This window comes from Calypte anna, chromosome Z, assembly GCF_003957555.1.
Source record: "Calypte anna isolate BGI_N300 chromosome Z, bCalAnn1_v1.p, whole genome shotgun sequence".
Lineage (NCBI taxonomy): Eukaryota > Metazoa > Chordata > Aves > Apodiformes > Trochilidae > Calypte > Calypte anna.
Window position 1 is genome coordinate 72,284,381 of NC_044274.1, and position 21,555 is coordinate 72,305,935.

General features: G+C 40.9%; 1 protein-coding gene across 1 annotated transcript in view; it reads right to left on the reverse strand.

The window, feature by feature from the left end:
* Positions 1-21,555, reverse strand: part of FAM172A (family with sequence similarity 172 member A) — a 204,094-nt gene that overhangs the window by 39,511 nt on the left and 143,028 nt on the right. Inside the window, exon 9 of the mRNA XM_030467632.1 lies at positions 1,290-1,409. Coding sequence (XP_030323492.1) covers positions 1,290-1,409 — 120 coding nt within the window. The remainder of the gene's footprint in view (positions 1-1,289; positions 1,410-21,555) is intronic.

Genomic DNA, 21,555 nt, shown 5'->3' on the forward strand with positions numbered 1-21,555 from the left:
GACAGAAAAGGTGCTCCCTGCCCACCTTGGCATCTGAAGAGTAAGTACATGCAACACAACCCACTTCTTGCTCAAAGTTGTGATTACAGAAGGAATTACTTCATAATTTGGTCACTTAAAAATTCAGTTTTGAGAACCTGCATTGACCTGGTGGCAAAATACCTTTGGAAAAGGATCAGGTGAACTGTTCTCAAGCCTCAGATCTGGACATCATACATATTTTTAAAAGCCTCTTCAGGAATGACAGGGATAATAAAAATGGCTTTATTTTCTACAGAGGAAAAGGGTTAAGAAAAATCTGAAGTTCTCAAAACAAAAGGGGCTCTACTGTGGTTCCTTCTTGCTACTTAGAGCAGCACGAGATTAAAAACAAAACACTCATGCATTCATCTGAGGTTCAGTCAGGAACTACGAACATGAAGCTAAGAATAAAACAAAGTGCTAGAGACAGAAGTTGTAGATCTGCTGATTCCTGTGTCTACCAAACCAATGGCAATGTTCTGAAATTCCTATCTCCCCAATAAATGGGTTTTTAAATTTTTTAGTTTTCTGCAATAAAACATGCCCTGATCACACCAGCACTCCACAGTTAAGAGGAAAGACCATAGCTACATTATTTCATACAAGTGGCATAGAAGAGCTCAACATACTGGTTCAAAAAAAGTTCAACAAGCAAGCTCTTCATATGCCAGGAGGGGTGAACAAATTTGCCCTCAAAAGAGAAAGGCTGACTAAATGGATTTTTGGTAGTCCCAGCATCGGGGTAGGGCTCCCACCTTACATCCCTTCAGGGCTTATCTGATATTTATCTAATTATTTATCTGATACATGGCAAAAATAAAAAGTCTTGCCAGCAACTTCTGCAGATCTTTGTGGAAAAAAAGCCTGCAAAATTGGGTTAAAGCTCTCAGTTTCCCCTCATGCTCAGTTCCAATCCACATCTGAGAAGGTGCATTTGTTAATGGTGAATTCACTTGAAAATGTTTTATTTGTTTTCAGCCTGGAATTCCAGTTTTCCTGCCCCACAGAAGAAACTCACAGAGTTCTGCCTTTTGGTACATAGCCTGGAGAAGGAGGATCCAACATGTTCTGCAGGTTCATGGACACCTGAGACCTTATTATCTGACCCAAAACCAGGGTAAAATGCAGTGACCCCACAGATCTGTATCTGACCACTGGTTCAAAGTTGTTCCTAAAATGCTGCTTTCAAGAAGGTGATCACAAAGAATTCAGAAAATCAGTGGAAGACTTCAGGGAAAAGAAAAAGGCAAAGGGGAAGTCACACTTACCAACTCTACAAAGGCAAGTCCACCATAACTGTGAGCAACAAAAAACACGTTCTCTGCAGCTGACTGGGAAATAAAATGGTCCCAAACATAAATTGCATGTTCTTCAGGAGATCCATTATCCTGCAGAAGGAAATAATTTTTGTGACAATTAGCTTTAGAAAACTCTTAAGTTCTGTCTAAAAGCAATGTGTTCCCACATGTTAAGATGTGCTGTTAAAACATACCTTAAATGAATATGCTCTAGTGTAAAAAAAAACAAAAACCTCTCCAGATTCATTTGTTTAAATAAAAGAAATTTAAGATTGCAATTGTAAAGGCAGTAAAAATGTTTCCTTATTGTGGCTTATTTTAATAAATACAACAAAAATTATACATCTGCAAAATTCTGTCTAAATACCATGATGGCAATTCAGCTAAACAGAGGCATTCAAAGAAATTATGAGCCACTGCTCTGATTTTCATTCTTTTGACAAGTCTTTGTCAAATGTTTGCTCACTGATGGTTTGTTTAAAGCAGTTAAGCCTTAGCCTGATAAAACAAATAAAAACAAGTAGGAACAATGTAAATATAATTTCAGTCTTTACAATTTTTTCATATTATGGGCCAGCGGAAGTCTGCCAAAGATTAAAATTATGGTATTTGCAACTCCTCTTCTAAATGGTACTTTCTGCAACTGCAGACTATGAGATATTGTGCAAATAAAGCACTTCTTGACTGCTGACACATTAGCTTGGAGCCTGTGGTAGTTAGGGGAGTGATTTTTCTTATTATTGAACAAAAACTAGTGGATGCCAGTCAGTGTGAGGCATTGGGATGATTTACTCTGATTTTAGTGCACTCTTCCCAAACATCAGGTTCCCACCTCCACCTTAATGGCTCTAAGAAAGCTCAGTACCCCTCTATATTATACTCATTTCTCAGGTTTTCCATGTTTTAAGTACAAATCTGTCTAGTCCCAGGTGGCAGGAGTAGGATGCTCTGCAGGCTCCCCTGCCCCACCAGGTTTTGACACCTTTAGCACAACACCACATCCTCTCTCCAGGCTCTTCTGTGCCACCAAGACCTGACCATGTTGAGGTGATGCCATTTCCTAAAATCTGCATCCCTTTTCCCCTGGCTCTGCTCCATCAACTCTGAAACTCAGGAGCAGACCACGGACCCTCAGTTCCTTGGGGAAAATAAAGCACAAACCAGCAAAAGTCAGCAAAAGGTCCTAACTGCAGAGTGAATTACGGTACCTTCATCAAGAATGTTGAAGGGGTTTAGGTCTTAGTCCTATTCTGAAACCCAGTTTTGGGAATTTAAGCTCTTAAGAGTGTCTAAAATCAATGTGAAGACAGACAGCTAAATAATGTGGTGAATTTAGGCTTTTACCTCTGTGCTTTCTGCTTCTGTTTCCTAAAAAAGGAGCAAGATGGCTACAAATCTTAATGGATCTGGACCCAAAGCTTTTGAAACAATTATCTGCTTTTAATTGTATTTTTTTCTCTAAGTTAGCAGAGACTAAAACATATTTATCAACTTTGCCAAAAACCACTGAAGGTATTCTTAATCCTAGACAGATTCTGCTCTTGACTGATTATGAGAGAACACAGTTTTAGCTAATTATGTATCAACTACTGTAAATCACCTCAGCAAGAGAAAGAGCTTATTTTCTTTCATCTCTGTTTTGAAATATCATTGCAGAAATAGGCAAAGGGGGTAAAGACTCCTCCCTTTGTGAGGAGAGAGAGATGTTTTTCAGAAGAAATTTCATAATGAAAATATGATTGACAGACCAGTTATTAAGATAAAGCTGAAGGACAACTCGAACTGGAGTTTCCTATGGAAAAGGAAATGTACTCAAATTATGGAATGTATGGAAAATGCACGTTAAGGCACTGCAGTTTTTAAATGAGTAGTTTATCTAAAAGATGTATTTTAATGAAATATGCAGGAGATACTTGTTTTTGAATCATAATTTTACCATAAATTCTCTTCCCAGCAATTTTTGTACAGGTCCACAACATTGCTTCAACATTCTGACAAAAAAAAGAGGAGGATATTTCTGGCTAATATTGCTTTTCCAGGTATTTTGTATTTATTATTCTACACACTGCTGGGAAATGCATGCAATTTCAGAATTTTCACAAGACTAAGACATCAGCAAGAAGCTTCTGAAGGATTCAGCTACTCGGCCTGAAAAACCTTCCACCAATTAAAGCCTAACCAGTGGTCTAGCAAACCAAATCATTAACTGCACAGCTTCACAGTCCAGTACAAAGACGCAATAGGATTTTTTAAAAAAAGCAGAAAGAAATGAGCTAGAACAAGTTAGATAGAGCCTGTAACCACAGCTTCCTTTGTTACTGGAGATAAAAAAAAAAAAAAAAAAAAGAACAAAAAGCCATAAAATGTCAGGATAAACTGTGTCACTGCACACACTCTGCTAAACCCTAAGCAAGGTAAGAACAGCACATATGTGTGAGAAGGAGTTCGGAGGAGTCGTGTATGTTTAGAAGAAAAGCTCTCTCCTCAGAGCATCTGCTTATTTTTTCCCCTCGTAACAAGCCCGAATTTTAAACAACTTGGATGGAGAATAAATGAGCTCTGTGCCCATACAAGAAACATCTGGCTGCAGGAAAGGGCACGGCCGAGGCAGCGTATGGTTGGTCTCCTTAGGATTTCCAGTTGTGTTGGATCCAGCAGGACCCGGGGATTAACCTCCTCTGCCTGGCCTGGGTCAAATGAGGAGGCTGGATGCTGCAGTTTTGGTATGAAAGGTGATGGTTTCAGGCAGATGTTGCCTTCCTCCTTTTCGCTGCAGCTAAATGCAACACACTTGTTTTTAAATGAGGCACCAGAAATGCCTTGGTTTTTAAAACAGAACAGCAGCTGCTCAAAATACGTCCATAAACGGTTAACACCGAGCTTTTCATTTCAGTATCAAAACTTCAATCGAAAACACTGCAACGGTACAGCCTACAAAAATAATATGACAATGATTAATAAATTCATGTTTCTCATCTAGATGAAGCCATTTAATATCTCAGGGCCAGAACCTTTTCTACAGCTGCTCGAAGGAACAGCCTGTGGGACGGGGTGTCTGCTCCCCGATCTGCTCCACCTTCACTCATGTCCTGATGGGCTCAATTTTAGGGGGAATCACACCAAAAAAGGGCAATGGAGCTGGGGGAGGCTCTGAAGCCCAGGAGCATCTGAGGGCCCTGTGGGTGTTGATCCTGGATCAGAGGATGCTGAGGGGAGACCTTGTGGCTCTCTGCAACCCCCTGAGAGGAGGTTGGAGCCATGGGGGGTTGGGCTCTGCTCCCAAGGAACAAGGGATGGGACAAGAGGAACTTTTGGCACACCTCAAGTGGTGCCAGGGGAGGTTTAGGTTGGAGCTGGGGAAGAATTTCTCCCTGGAAAGGGTTGTCAGGGCCTGGCCCAGGCTGCCCAGGGCAGGGCTGGAGTCCCCATCACCCCTGGAGGGGTCTCAGAGCCCTGGGGATGTGGGGATGGGGGACATGGGGTGGTGCTGGCCTGGGAGGGATGGGGGAAGGGTTGGACTCCATGAACTTAAAGGTCTTTTCCAGACAAACAATTCTCTGATTCTATGATTTTATAGGAGAAGTGGGAAATGGAAATCCACCATGGTGGGAGTGCATCCCATCCACTGTCATGACAAGGCAATAGGTGGAAACATCAGGATTTGTCCCATAAGCAGGAGTAGTGGTTGGGAAATGTTTTTGCCACTGCTTGGGGTGAAGAACCACCTCATCTGTGGTTATTTTTTCATATTTTCTGCTCAGGAAATGCTAAGGATATACCCTGAATGCCTCTGCATTGTGCTTGCAGCTTGCAGCCCAGTGGTGACCGGGCTGGACCTGATGTAGTGTGCAAGTATTTATATTGTTCCACAATAAAAGAAAAAAAAAAAAGAACCAAGAAAATTACCAGGAAAAAAAATGTGGTGGCCTTGACAGTGCTGGTGGAACAGCTGGACTGAATGAACTCAAAGGTCTTGAATGAACTCAAATGACTCTAAGAAGGGCAGCCCAGGATGCTCTTGTCTCAGGATCTATGGTACCAGAAACACTCTTGGAGAAAACACTGTTCCTCACCACTATTCAGGAAAGAGGTTTTGCTTTGAGAATGCTGTTTGGCAGATTTAAAATCCTTGTCTCCTATGCCTCTAAGCCCCTGAAAACCCAGAGTGACTGTGAGTAAATCTTCTGGCCATCCCTTGTGTGGAGAAGCAGAGGAAGAGACCACAGGTTTGTGTCTGTCATTCTCCCCAGTTTTTCCAGCAGTGAGAGTTGAAAGGTGTGTAACATTTTAATGTCTGGAGACATTAGGAATTTGGAGATAAGCAGTGTGCACACAGTGAATATGGTGTTATGTTCTGCTGCATTCAAGGAACATGTTGGATTTACTAATGTCATATCAGAGTCATTAATTGCTAAATACCAACCTGAAGTAATGCAGCAACTGGAGCCTTATCAACCATGCCAGATTCTAACACCTAGACACTGCAAGGTCTGCAGTTATGATGGACTACCTGAGTTGATAACACATGGAATTATCTAAACAACATTTGCATATTTGTGTAATTATTTCCTAAGGTTAATTAGCTCCTGCAAAGCAGCTTGCCCTTTGAGACTGCTTACTGTGACAGGTTCACATATTTCCCGTTTCAGTGCCAAATTTTACTTTTTTGTGTGGGTTTGGTTTCTTTTTTTTTTTAAATTTTTTTTTTTTTTTGAGTAACCTGTTACTGGAAAGTTACAGAAGGGGCAAGAGCTGGAGGCCTTGAATTACTACAGACTCAGAGCAGCTCAGATCCCATCCTAAACTTCTAATTCATCAGAGCTCAAAGAAATCAAATCAAGAAAATCAAATTACTTTTAAGCTCCAGTGACAGGTCTCTCTTTTTAGTTAGTTTTTTTAAATTGAGGAGTTGGAATCACATTTTTTTTTTTTTGCGACAAGTGAAAAGTGAAATGCATACAAATAGGGAAATATGCCATACAACTGAATGGCTTTTTAACAATTTACTTGAAGGTGGTTTCTATAATTACTGCTTATCACAGCAAAACAATTTCTCCTTCTAGCTCAATGAGCTACTGTAAACAAGTATGGTACATGTGTTAAATATGGGAGAACAGAACTGCACACTGGATGGGAGGCAGAGAGATGGAGAAGGCTCAGGCCTTCTCTCTCCCATCTTTTCATGGAGATGTTAGGTCCTTCCCCACCAGCAGGACCTTTGCAGCTGTGCACAGCCCATCCCATTTCCTCAGTAAGCCCTAGGGTGGGAAAATTTTTCCCACAGCCCTTCTGGAAAAATAAAGAAATTAAAAAATAAAAAGAAAAAAAAAGAGAACACATTGCTATAACAACATAAAAATATAACAATATAAAAATATAACTTTAAAAAGTAGCAGTTTGTCTCTACAACAATCTAGGGGGGAATAGTGTTTTCAGGGGTGGCTGGATAACACTGGTATCCTTCATATAACAAAAGATTTATTTTGTGTACAAAAAACCTTGTTCTTTCAAGAGAAAATCACATGCCTGAAGTAAACAACAAAAGGATAGAGATCATTTCCTTTGGCTATAAAATTCTTGATTATCATAACCTGACTCAAGAAACCATCACATTCTGCAGCACTCTTAGGTAATGGGTCCTGTAAGAATTATTTCACTGGAAACATTCCTTGACTAGAAAGCAAGACTTTGAAAATTAAGGAATTGTATATAGGAAGCAGAAGGCACATGTGGTGAATGCTGAGGACAAACTAGGGAACACTTTACTCCATAGCATTGCCATGGCAGGATTTGTGAAGCTTTGTTCTAATTAGGTACCCTATGGGAAGAACTTTACCACTTGGTTTAGTGAGAGGGGAGTTAAAAAAACCTTCTTCAGTCTTGTGAAGAACCCAGAAGCCCAGAGATGGACACCTGGGGTTTGCCAGCACTGGGAATGCCCCATCTTGCTTTTGTAGCTCTGGTGTCCTCCCATCCTCCCATCACCACACTCCCTTCTCCTCTGCGCTTGTCTTTACACTTCACGCCTCTTTATAAACTTTCACTCCTTCCACAGCCCTCAAATTAAAAAAGAAAAGGGTGAAATCAACTCTTCTTTGACCCTTCTGCTGCACCATCTCCTGTTCCAGCAGAGCTCTTTTCCCACAGATGCCCTCTCTTCTTCTCTTCACAACTGCATTAAGTGATTCTCAGCACTGGTCTTCTCCCTTCTGCAAATATTTGCCTTATATCAGGCAAAACCTGTTTCATTAAAATGGAACATAATGAAACTATGTTATGGTTAATTGTCACCACAGCATTTCCAAAGTCTCAGTACAGGACAAGGTCTAGGAGGCTTTGAAGGTAAGAAAGAAAGCTGAAGGAGAAGCAAAAAAAATGGCTAGCATAGGATTTATACCAACAACCCTCTGCCCAAAACAGCAGCTGAAGTATTACAACCAGGCAGCAGAAGGAAAGCAAAGAAAGGACAGAATCTGAAAATGGGAAAAAAGTGGCAGCAAAAGATCAGATATCAATAGTCTTCTTCAGTGTGAGTACCCCAAGACAAGGCTTTAGAGTGTGTAGCTCAGGCCATTGAACAAAATTTGATTTTCAGAGGAGAAATTCCAGTATATTTAGGAAGCATTCCATCTAGAAGAGACTGGTTTTTAACCTTTATATCCCAGTGTTGAGAGAACCCTTGCACAGGTTGTTTCTGATGTGTTTCCTACTCCAGACTGAAAGGTGATCCCAGGAGGCAGCAGGACATTCTACTAACAGCAGGAATTTTATTTCTGCTTTACTGACTGAAATGGCTAAGACTAGCCAGTGTGCTACATGTATTGATATACACACACAGGAAAATGGCCTGGCTGTGGCAGAACTCTTAAAATAACTGCATTTTCAGGAAGGATGGCAACAGACTGCCTAAAACAGGATGAAAGGAGGCTGCAGAAGGGAGCAGATGAGGACAAGGACATCAAGATCACCTCATGGGTAAAGCAGCCACGACTGGGGGAGATGATGCTTTGGCCTTGAAAGTCTGAATGAAGGACTGATTTTTTTTTTTCCTCCCTTCTTCTATAGGCTCTCTGTGGATTTTATTTCCATACTCTGCCTCATTAAAACACCCCCAGCCCAGCAGAACTGGTTCAGCTGTGTAGGTGGCAGAGAGGTTTCATGGTCACCAACATCTGGCACAACTCAGGAACCACAGAGAAGCCTCTGAGAAGGTTCAGCACTAAAATAATGCAAATGCATTAGTGGTGCCTGATGCTGTTTTATTCAGCAATTGTGTTCATATGCATCCAGAAACAGTCATGCTGTATTTTTCCTCACTTAGGACCTTAGCAGGGATTACACCAAGAGCCTTGGGATGCAGAATGACAGCCTCTCACACTTGTCTCACAGGAATATCCAGGGAAATAAAAGGAATATATTATCTTTTTAAGGGCACCTCCTGAGATGGGGGCAAGATGTATGGCAGAAGCAGCAGAAGGAGAGACCAGGGTATTACAATAGAGAAGTCTGGTAGCATAGCCAAGGTTATTATTTGGCACGTGCCTTCTGAAAGCAATATGGCAAAGTGACTTAAGGCTGCATTTTTCATGTTATGGATCTCAGCCTTATTCCCAAACCTATTTGAGGTGATTCCGTGTAATTTCTTGTGCCTATTTCATCTGTGAAGTGGGACGGTGATGGAAGCATTCCCAATATTGCTTATGAAGCCCTAGTAATAAAAGTTGTTGTGTGTATACAGTCAGCAGCAGAAAGGAAGACCAGAAGTCTTACATATTGCAGATAAATACACATTTTATTGACTCAGAGAGTAGTCCCACCTCCAAAACTCCTGGTAATTTATCAGGAAAGCAAGCAATCTCGACAGACCTGCTAAATGAGTAAGTATTACACAAAACAGGCAGTACCTGAGATATCTAATAGCACAAAAAAAAAAAAAAGAAAAAGAAAAAGAAAAAGATGTAAAACCAAAATGCATTTGTCAGACTGAGGCAATGTTTAAACTGCCTCTGTCAGTGCAGGTGACAGGGCTGGAGGAGGAGGTGATGATACCTGTGCTTTGCTACAGTGTGACTGAGGAGATGAGGTTTAAAATGACAAGTTTTAGCTCATGCAAGACTGACAATGTCTAGCCAGGTTTTTTTTTTTGTTTTTTTTTTTTTTACGTTTCATGTTTTGGCCCCTCCCCAGGGCCCCTGCTCTCCCCAGCTCCCACCGCAATTACCATCCAAGACGACTCCGGATCCTGTCCCACTTTTCCCACTTCAGATGCAAGCTGGGCTTTCCCTGGTGATGGTGGTCAGGAAATAAAATTCAGAGCTATGCTATATACATGTGGGAATGGAGGGAGCTTGCATCCTACCCTCCCCTGGGGCAGCAGGAGAGAGTTACTTTTCCCTCTTATATCCAGCTTTATTGAACACAAGAGAAAAAACAAAGCAACTCCAAGCCATAAAAGAGGTTTCCCAGCTAAGCCCTCAACTAATACAGTTCCCAACTAATAAGCTAGAGCCACTTCTGAATTAAAAAAAAAAAAAATATTCCAAACCACTCTCTCCTCCTCTCTTCACTGTACTCCAACCATCTCTGCTCAGTGAGGAATAAGCTGACCCTGGAAATCAAAACCTTTTTCCACCCTCTGGGCCATGGGACCTGCCTCAAAGACTTCATTTGTAATATTTCAAGGAGCAAAAAAATGTCCTGAAAGCACAGGGTGAAGTTGCTAGAGCCCATAGCTATTCTTTACAGAGGTGCCTGAGGTCTCAGCTGCATTAAATGCTTCTCTGACCTGATGCTGAATTTCAGTTTTGGCAAACATAGGTCTCCTGGATGGCCTTCAGAGCACCACTGTGTCAGGACCACAAAGATGCTATAAGACCACACGAGCATTTTCCACAGGCTCATGTTGCAGGTGGAATTTCTTAAGATTCCCATTTGCACCCAAAAAACTCGGGGACAGCAAGTTTGGCTGCAGACCCGTGCAAAAACAAAGAAAGAAAGCAGCAAATGTTACCAGCCTTGTTCAGTCCACGCAGGCAAAGGCTCAGGCTTTTTGCACAGTGACTATTTTCTGCTGTGAGATTGCTGTCTTAGAACACCCTCCCAGTTCCTTCAGCTTTTTTATTAGGAAATTCAAAGGCACTTTGCAACTTGAAGGAGTTTGCTGTTTATAAAGTAAAACCCAGATCCCAGGCTAAATTAATTAAGTCTCAAGTGTTATTATAGCATCATCTCCCTAGCTGAAGTATCTGCTTGTCAGCCAGCAAGAAAACTTTGTCAGGCTGTTGTTCCAGACTGGATTTTCCCATTATTACTTCTGCTGGAGTCTGGCATGTCTCCTGTCATCACCACCCAACTGTCTTCTGGAAAAGCGCAGAAAAGGAGACCAAAAAAGAATAAAAATTCAGAGGAAATCAGTTTCTCAGTGGTTCTTAGTTAACATCTCCAGCATAAGCTTGGGGTTTGGTGTTTTAAATGACTTGTAGATTATTTTTAGTGGCCAGCTGCTACCTATTGAGGTGGGGAGCAAATAGTTAAAAGCCTTCCATCAAAACACATCTTGACTCTGCATCTCTGCTGTATTCTTTTTGGTTTATGTTGTTTCCAAATTGACAAGAGGTGGTAGGAATTCACTCACCTAAGCAAATTATTTCATCTTAAGACAAGAATGAAAATAAACAAGAATGAAAAGTATGACATTTGCCTTTTTTTAGTGTGGGGACAAGAACATTGCTGACTCACTGAGAGGAAAGAGGTCCAAAGGAAGAGAATAGGAGGAAGGAGGGCAATGAACCAAAGGAAGTATACTTCAGAAAAAAATCTAAACTAATTTCCCTTTTAGTTCTTTGACAGGCTGTTGGATTTTTGGGGTTTTCTTTTTCACCTTTCACTTGCAGGTTCCAGGTGAAGGAACCCTGAATTTGAAGCAGCATATTCTGGCAAACAGCCTGAATATCCTACACAGGGAAACTCATCACATTGGAGCTTTAATAACAACTCCTCAGACCAGCCCTGCCTACACAGTTGTACCAGGGCTATTGACCTGTGCAGTTCACACCAAAATCCCTGTGCCAGAATGCTCCAAGCATGGTCATCATCCAAACTCTGTGCCTGGACTCACATATTCTGATTTTAAAAGAAACTGCAGCAGTTTGGCCAAAGAGTTTGAAAATACCCAAAGACAAGGGGCAGTTTCACTTCAGTGCAATATGACTGGTATTTATCTCTGCATTTTACATGCATCTTTTTCATATCTCCTCATACTTCTTTCTTCCCAAATTACTTAATCCCAGGGAGTGAGATTCTGCCCACAACATATTTCTGCCTAACAACGAACATTACCAAAAATGGCAGTTTGTGTGATCAAAGTATGGTAACAAAAGAGCATTTCTAAAACAAACCCTATAGTTGTAGCCTTGCAGCTGCCTTCCCTACTGGCCATGGTTCTGGCAATTAATAGATTAATTGCAGGGACAAGTAAATAAAAAAATGAATACGATACTTCTACAAAAAGAACTATCTTCTTAAGACACAAAGACAGCTCATGTGCCTTGTTTAGATGATTACATGCATTTTTCTAAACACTGAAACTGATTTTTTTTTTTAAATGAATGCACCTGAAACATTTAAGAACTCCTAACAGAATCCATGCAGAAGTGTTATTTTTCTATTTCCTAAAGTACTTAAAGACTATTTTACTTTCGAGTTCTTCCAATCTGCTTATATGTTGTAATGAGAAGCAGACATTTTTTTTATCCATGCTATTGCACAAAAAAAAAACACGTTTTGGCCAAGAAAAATGCAGATTTCACCACCACAGGAAATAATGAATCTAACAAACTTCAACACGTTTTAAGTAAAACAACAACTTAGTATTTTCATTAACAGCTATGGTTTCAGAACAAAGCCTGCCCATAAAGTCCCTGTTACAGAGTTTATATCTCTTACACAAGTTAAACTAAATAGAATGGCTTCACCCTGTATTTTTCTTCTTGACATCTTTGTCTGTATTTATTACTTACACTCCAGAGCAGTTATTTAAGTGAAAGAAAGATTTAACAGCCTCAGAGCTATTTGATTTCTCCTAATAAAGAGAGCAAAGCCAGCGCTTTAAGTAAACTGATATACTATTTATTTTTAATGTACGTAGTTATAAAAGATTTGTTGAACTGCCTTAATAGGCAGCATAATGTAATTAATTGTATTTGAAGTAACTGCCATTGGCTTACAAAATAAGTATTCAAACGGATGACAAACACAATCTGAAATTCAGATTTGAGTTCTCTCTTGGTTCTTGCTTCAATAACCTGAGAAGTTGAACACCGAGCTCTTCGTCTTGCTCCTTGGCTCTCCCATCCAGGCTCACCTTCATTACTGTCATTTGGCAACCATGCAGGCTAGGAAATGATCTTGTAACCCTGATGAGCTGCCACACAACCTCAGGACTTGCTCGTTTTACCTCTGTCTTGAACTCTCGTGCTGACCATTTTATTAACACAGGGTTTTTATCCGTGCAGATTAGCGAGGGCGTTGGCGTTTGCAGGGGCAGAACTGAAGATCATTAGACCTCAGATCACTACCAATTTTCTTCTAAAGCAAGCAGTGCCTTTTTTTTTTTTTCTTTCTTTCTTTCTTTTTTTTTTCTTTTTTTTAACAACTCAAAACATCCAACTACACAACAGACAGCTTGGCTGTATTTTAAATTAGCACAAATGCTAAAGCCAGGAAATGTAATTCTCTGGGTATCGGAACAAAAGGTTTAGAGAATAAAGAATTCTTATATACCACACGATTATCAGGACTAGACTGTCACACTGTGACCTTGCTGGCGTCTAGCTAATCTGACAATATTTGGCAGAGCATTGTTTCAAATCAATAACTAATTAACAAAGTACAAAAGAAGTTGTACTGTTTTTGAGGCTCCTTGTTAAAAATGGCTTTTGGTTGCACATGGGCAGAAAGGTCGCTTTTATGACATCTTCACGAGTCTTTCAACATCTTGCCACTGTCAGATTAAATTACTTTTAGCAATTAATTGTCATAAGTTAAAACAGAAGCACATTTGTTACAGCAGGTTGTCATAATGACATGGTGAGCAGTTGTTTTGATATGAATTTCTTCCACTGACCCTCTATCATATCTTAATTTTTTTGGTTGACCTAACTGGAAAATTGGGAGCAATGTTCTACCTCAGGCAGCAGAGTCCAAACACTGGGGGTCTTATTGAGATTATAGTCAGAACAACACTGGAACAGAAATTCCAGAGAATACTGAGGATCTTCAGAATAATATGCATCTTCTTGTAGAAAATATGTAACTATGATGTCTCTACTGGCGGGTGAGATAAGAAAAAAAAACACCCTCAAAAACCCACATGGATGTAGCTTTTGTTTCTTTTATAAATGGTCCCTGATGCCATTTTAATATTTTATTAGCCAAGACCATGTGTTTGACATATTTTAAAACACGGATTAAGTTGATACAACACCTGAAAATTGCACTCATTCAAACCACTACTTAGTTCTGGGGACTTGGACCTTATTGTGCTGTAATTAAAAAGAACTCTGCCCTGTAAGTTTCCCTTGTTAAACTTCTCTGTATTATCCTGCATATATCTTGTCCATCTTACTCTACCATCATTTCTAAGTTTGTATGAATTTCATGTGAATGCTATAAAACATTACACGAGGATGAAAACAGACAGCAGATTCCAAAAACTCTCCCTACATTTATTTGACAAATACCAAATCCCATTTCAGCTGTCTGCTGGGCTCTGCCACACCACCCCATTACCAGTCCCTCTCTGAAAAAAAAAAAATCCAGTTTGCTCATCAACTGCACTGCAGAACAGATAAGATTTATCAGAAGAATATGGAAGCATCACCAATTTACCATCTCCTCCTGTTTACAGGCCTTTCTTCTGTGAGGGTTGCTGCCTTTGGCTACTTGAGAGGGAAGAAAAAGCTTTGAGTGAGTGTCAAAAGCAAGATGTAGAGCATGGTGAAGCACTAAGGTACATAGAAGAAATGTTAATACAGGTCTTAGGGGAAAGGGTGTATGGAAATAACATAAATCCCCTCCATTGGGTTTGTGTGGCAAGGTTCTGGTAGTGCGAGGGCAGCAGGGGTGGGAGGGTGACAGAAGCTGCCTCAATTTGCCTCAAGATTGGGCTCAATGATCCTGAAAGTTCTTCCCAAGCTCAAGGATTCTATTTTGTGGATGCAGGAGCTGGAGCTGGCTCCAAGCTGGACCTGCTGCTGGCCAAGGCTGAGCCCACTGGTGATGGTGGTAGATCTACATGTTTAAGAAATGTTATAAAATCTGCACAAGAGCAGATTCTGAGAAGAAGAGGAGTGAGAATATCTAAGAGAAACAGCCCTGCAGACACCAATGTCAGTGAAAAAGGGGTTAGAGCTGCTCCAGCTCAGAGAATCCTCTTTAGGATTCTTCTAAAGGCCATATAGCCTTTGGTGAAGACCCTGGTGAGGCAGGCAGTCCCCTTGCAGCCCATGGACATCCACGGTGGAGCAGATATTCACTTTTATAGGTATCCTCCTGGAGCAGATATCCCACACTGGATCAGGGGAAGAGAGCAAAGAGGAAGGAGCAGCAGAGACGAAGTGTGATGAACAGGCTGCAACCCCTGTTACCCATCCCCTTCTCTGCTGGTGGGGAGGAGGTGGAGAAATCAGGAGTGAAGCTAAGCCTGGGAAGAAGGGAGGGATGGGAAGTTATGATTGTCCTTATTTCTCATTTCCCTGCTCCATTGTCAACTGGCAATAAATTAATTTCCCTGAGTAGAGTCTCTTTTGCCTGTGATGGTAACTGTTGGGTGATCTTCCTGCTCTTATCTCAACCCATGAATCTCTTGTATTTACTCTCCCCTGTCCAGTTGAGGTGTGACAGAGCTGCTGGGTGGGCATATGACAGCCAGCCAGGGTCAACCCCACAAATCCCCATACTGCAAAGAAATGTCCCAGTGTTTGGTGACGGGGAATGAAGTGTGGATAAACAGGAAAGGAGGAGCAGGACTGACTGCATCCTGCCTGGGAAAAGAAAGAGGTTGTGCAGAGGAATGGACCTGGTCAGCTGCAGGATCTGCCCTAAAAGGGAGCAAAAGAGAAGCTGTAACCCAAAGAACATTCTGGGTAAGTTATCTCTGGTCCTGGATGTCCTGTAGAGGCTGATAAATCTTCAGGCAGAGACTTCGGAAGAGTTTTTATGGTTAGCAACCTCTGAATGCTGTTTAAGCAATCCATGTTTAAAGTAACTGGCTATTTTCATAGTTTAGCCAAGTTAGTGCAAATATTTCTATACTAACATATTTTTAACCTTAAACCTCGATTTCTAATAGAGCTGACAATGAGCAACAAGAAATGATAGTTGCCAGGTATCAGATGTCCCAGAAATCCCCCTAAATGCAATTCACTGGGCACAACATCCCAGTACAACCATAACATACCCAAAACTGACTCTCCACCAAGCAGAGCTCTTTCAATGAACAGGAATATCTTACATAATTTATTTAAATAAATCTTTTATGGACGTGGGTACAAAGAGAAACTAGAGGCCTATCCAAGGGCTTCATGGCTAACTGCAGTTAATGTACTGGCCTGCAGCTGGGATATAGTTTCAGGTTTTGCTTTGAAATTAACTATTTAGACAAAATCTTCTCAGAAGAAGATGTGCAGATATAAAATTAAAGAACTGTTCACTAATGCTTCAGTAAAGTGGTAGCCTTTTTAATTCTGCCATGTCTATCCTCTTCCAAATGCACAACTCAAACAATCTGATTTGAAGGTCACAGGTTACTTTTTTCTCTTCCCAAAACTCAAAACCTGTTTGGTAGTTCAGAATGAAAGTCTGTGGACTCAAATTAACAATGTAGACAACCCCCCCCCACCTTTTCTTTTTACCTCTGAAGAAGTAACAAAGAAGAGGGAATAGGAAGTACATGGACAGTACTTGTAAACTTTCCATTTTTTAAAAAAATGGGCATGCCTGTAACATCTGGAGAACATCTGTGAAAAAACTCCTACTGCTTTACTCCTCTGAGGTTCTCAAGCACATTTAAGCAGATGATCTGACTTGAGGAATTTCCTGGTCTCTGAAGAAATCCTGAACATTCTGCTCAACATAGCTGTGTTAAAAATGCCAAGGAACATCACTGCCTATTTGGAGGGACTTACAATGAATTTCTGTAGCAGCAATGCATGCTAGTTATGGTATGAACCATGCTGATAGCTGGGCAGGCTTCCTGGCCTCAACCATGTGAGCCTGCTCTTTCTAAGTGGATGACCAACCACAGTCTCAGTATTACCAACTGTTCTGAGACACATAAATCAGCCCCTCTTCATGATGTCCACAAAGTCCATCCATAACTTAAAACACTTTTTTGAGGTCTGAGTTGGAATTTAGTAAGGTGGAACCATTGCATCCCATCAGCTGGAAAGCAGCCCTGCAGGTCACCTTGTCTAACACCATGCTCAAACCAACTGGTCACAAATGCCATTTGTGATACTTCCAACCAAAAGGAGAAAGAATGAGCTTTGTATTCTGTTCCAGTGTCACAGAAATGTTAAAAGGTGCGTTGTGGAAGTCTCTCAAACCTTGAACCACACACATTTGAGACAGAGTGACTTTGAACACTCTCCAGAGAGGTCCTGCAGATGACTGCCACTGAGGACACTAAAGAATCTACAATATTTCCATGTCATAACCTTTTCTTTCCAACTTTTGTATGCTCTGTGGACTCCCAGCACAACTGAGGCAGTGGTCAACATTTGGCAACTTCAGTCTGTCTTTTCAGAGTCTGGTAGACTTGAATTGTGCCTGCTCATTTGATCTTCAGGTGGAAATAGGTGTTACTTCCTACTGCTGTTAGAAAATCATGTCTTAGTTATTTACTGCAATTATATCAAAATAACAGTGGTACCTGAACTTCCACTCCAGTGATGATACCGTGTGGTTCCCATGAGGGTAAAAATACATTAAAGTATCAGCCAAACTCTTATCAGTCAGCTGGTGGAGTTCAAAAAGCAAAGGAAACAGCAAAGGAACCCAGCAGCAGAAAGATATCCATGATCAAATCAGACGGTGTTATTTTCAGGTCTATCACAGCAATACCTCATTGGCACACTTTAGGCAAAGCTGTCAGAACCCTAAACAGCATGCAGTGGCTGAAAGCTGACATCTCCCAATGAGGAGGATTTCATACCTGGCCTAGGTCCTCCCTGGTGAAGGATTTAAAAATAAGCCTACCCTTTTTTTGGCAGCTGGTGTGCAAAGGACACATGACGAATAACTTGATCCTGTCCTCAGATGTGTTTGTTCATTTTTCAAGCAACAGGAAAAGTGGAGCACCAAGAGGCTCAAAGACATGTACTGCAAGGTGGAACGTGTGAGGTCGGTGACTTATCAAAGGCTGGGGCCACAAAGTTAATTACAGAACCTAAAAATCTTTCAAAACTACTTTACACAGCCTAAGCTTTGCTAAATTTGTTCATTACTTGATACACTCACTTCAAAAGAATTCCTCAGCAAACCAGATCCCAAAGAGAAATAAATACCTGCCTTCTTAACATCTACATGCAGTTAAGGGTTCTGTTTTCCCAGGTTAAGAACAGAGTGGCTGTGATACAATTCAGTGATAATGCCAACTGTCCAATCTCTTAGGATATAGTCTGAACTTGAAAGATCCATGAAATCAGATTCTTCAGTTACACAGCAGGTGGAAAATATAAGAGATAGAAATGGAGAACCATCCTAGAAGGAAAAACCTGTCCAGAAGAACAAACATGCTGCAGATGCTTATGTAGCACTAGGTGCATGGACTGAATTGACTACATTTTTAAATTCCTTGCTGTGCTAAATGCACTGATTAAATCTTTGCTTTTGGTAAGAAGGAAACTTTCCAGTTTTATGTATCTGGACACGTTCAGCCTGCAGGATGCTGAACGTGGAGGAACATGTGTAGGTTTTGTGTGCTGTGCACACACACACACATGTGCATGTTTGTGTCTGTAAGGAAGAACTGCCCTGAGCAAACCACACTGTATTACAGGTCCAACAAATGATGCAAATTCAAGTGATAGTAGACCAGGTATAAGTTGAAAAGTAAGCCTTTTGGGACAGAGCAACTCATCCCCTCACTCTCTAACTCAAGAAGGACACAACAAATCCAGGTGTAATATTTTGGCTGGTTTGTTTGTTTGTTTTTTCAGAGGTACAGAGGCTTAGCATCCTGGGACAGTATTTTAATGAAGAACTTAAAAACCTGATGTTTGGCTGGATGCACAATTATGCCAGCACATCCTGTTGGTGAATGAAGGCTCCTTCCTGTCATCTGATCCAACAGCAGAATGGCAACTGGAGCCTGTGTGACCCTGATGTGCTATCCCTGCAATTACTCTCACTGCTAACTAATAACAGAAGAAGTGTGACTATGTTTTGCAAAAACCACTAACCCAGGGGCTTCCCCTCCTTCCTAAAGTACCCACTCAATGTAGTTCTGATACTTTTTTCACTCTACGCTTCTGCAAAAAGCATCAAACCAGGAGCTCCCAAACTGATGCTCAAGAGCCCAGAAGAACAGACAGCTCCCCAACATACACAACTCTTGGTAACTCTAAGTGCAACTCAGTTTTACTTTATTCAGTAGTTTCCCTCCAAGCAGTGCCATCTATTGGGAAAACTAACTAAAATTCAAGTGTTACTTGATAATAAAGAAAACACACCTTGTTATGTATCGACAAATTCTTGCCAAGTACTGATCAAAAAAACCCCAAACCCAATAAAGGAGAGAAAGAGAATGAGAATCAACTGTTAAATAACGAAGTGTAGGAGAGTGTGGATGAACAGTGTGGATGAACAGTGTGCAGCCCATTCAGGGGAGAAAACTTGCTACCAACATTTCCAACCACAAAAGACAAAAAATCATTTTTGATCACTTTATCATCCCCTTTTAGCCAGGGTGAGACAGATAAATAAGAATTCAGCTGAGAGAGGAATGGGAATATTTCTCAAAATTTATCTGAGGTCATGGCTGGAGACACTGTGAAACAAGACTACCTTAGGGAAGACTTCTGTCTGAACACTATGAAAATGAATTATTATGGTAAAAGGTGGTTTTCAGGGTGTGCTGATCAGCAAGAAGTTCACCAAGGCCTAGCAAGAACCCCAGTCATGACTCCATTCTTCTCACAATAATTCTTTGTCCACATAGGGATGGCAACAACCTGATTAAAAAGGTAAACCTTGCTCTCAGGAAGTAAATAATTAAAAAAAAAACAAACCACAACACCGTACAGCAAGTACATTCACAAAAGAAAGTAAGGATTTGCTAGTAAAATCCTTTATTCATAAGGATAATGAATAAAAGGGCTATGATAAGTAATTTTTCTAATCATTAGCCACCTATGAATTGCTGGGTAGAAACTAATATTTTTTTCTGGGCATCTCATTCCACATTCCTCCATGCCACCATTTCCTCCACTACTTCTAGCCCCTTTGGCAGCCAAGCAGACTACAGAGGAACAGCCAGATTTATCTTAATCTTAAAAGCTAGGGTTTTGTTTTGTTTTAGTTTTGTTTTTTCATAGTTTTTCTGGGATTTCTGCAGCAGCTGAGGTGAAAACAACATCCTTGAACGTACTGTGCATCCTGTGCACCAGTTCCCAGTCTGCTGACACTGATTTCTTAGGACTTCACTGATGTTATTTTCCTGACCTCTGTGTATCATGGTACAGTCCTTACATCCCACTACCCAAAACTGATAAAATAATTCCAGAGAAATGGGGTGAGGTGTCCCCACAGAAAGGGGTTATTTTGCAACAGCACCACCCAGCTTAAGATGACTATAAATATATATATCCCAGAAATTAATTTTCATAATTTCTAACTACATCAAGGCTCTTATGGCTGGTTGGCCCACAAGAAAAAAAACACAACAAACAAACAGTTAATGAAGGTGAAAGTTCTGCAAAAGGTACATGCTGCCACTTGAGCCCCTGCTAAATTTTTCTGTCAGTTTTCCCAGATGCGCTGAATTTTATCATTAAAATATTCAACTGCATGAAGAAGGTTAGAGGACATTATCCTTGTTTTTGATACCAGCTAAAAAGGTATTATCCTTTGATTTTTGTCAGATAAATTGATGCAGAACACTTGCAGGGAGCAGCCTGCACTGGCAGGAGGATGGACCAGCAGACCTAGGAGGTTTTTTTCAGTCCTTAACTGCAATCTCTTTACAATCAAAGACAGGCAGTATCCCAGTACAAGAAGTTTGAATAATTTTATTCACCTTTGCCTTCAACAAGTAGGTCTGCTTTCTGCTGAGCTAGTTTTTCTTTACCATCAGCTTGCTAACTGGCCAGGTTTACCAAGCCTGAATCCCATCTGAAAGGAAGGAGGGCTCAGCTGACCTGTGAGAGACAATCTTCTTTAGCACAACAGGAGCACTGCACAGCTCGTGGTGGGAGGAGAGATGCAAGCTGGTTCTTTCTTTTGGAAACTCACACGGCTTGCCTTACATTTTAGGAGCTGGATCTAACAATGCACATTTTGCCAGCACCACGTAATGAATGTTTGAAAGGCACCAAAGCTAGGTGGCCCCGATTTATTCCTTTTCTTTGATTAAGCCACACTTGTGAGACACAGAACAAAGGGAGGGTATGGCAGAAAGAAGAGCCAGTGGTGCTCTTGAAGAGATGCAGAATCTTCCTTCAGTGATAAACTGTGTCTCTGATTTCTCACTTGCTCAAGGAAAAGAAGACAAATACAACTTTTCTGGACTAGCAGATGCAAATTATGCCATAAGAAGTCCTTACAGTCTCAGGATTTTTAAAAATACCTCACTTATCTGCTCAGATTGAAGAGCCTGTGCATAAATTATTGAATACTACTATAGTTTAAACTCTCCATACTTTAGCTATTTAATGCAGGAAGCCTGCTCACTGTAGTAGCTACAGAATGAAATACAATATACACATTTTTCCTGTTATTTATAAAATACAGCAGCAACTTAGAGCTTATCTGACCCTTTGGGAATGATGTAAAGGCCTAACTTTAGGTGCTCAGTGCCACTGAAGATGCTTTACAGTCCTGGCTTCCAGTTGCTGGGCCAGGATGGTGCAAGCCAGATCTCTCCAGGTGTTCCAAACACCCTGTGGCACCCAGAATAATGTCACTACAGGTTTACATCCCAGCACCTGAATTGCAGTCTTTTTCTAACTCTGAATGT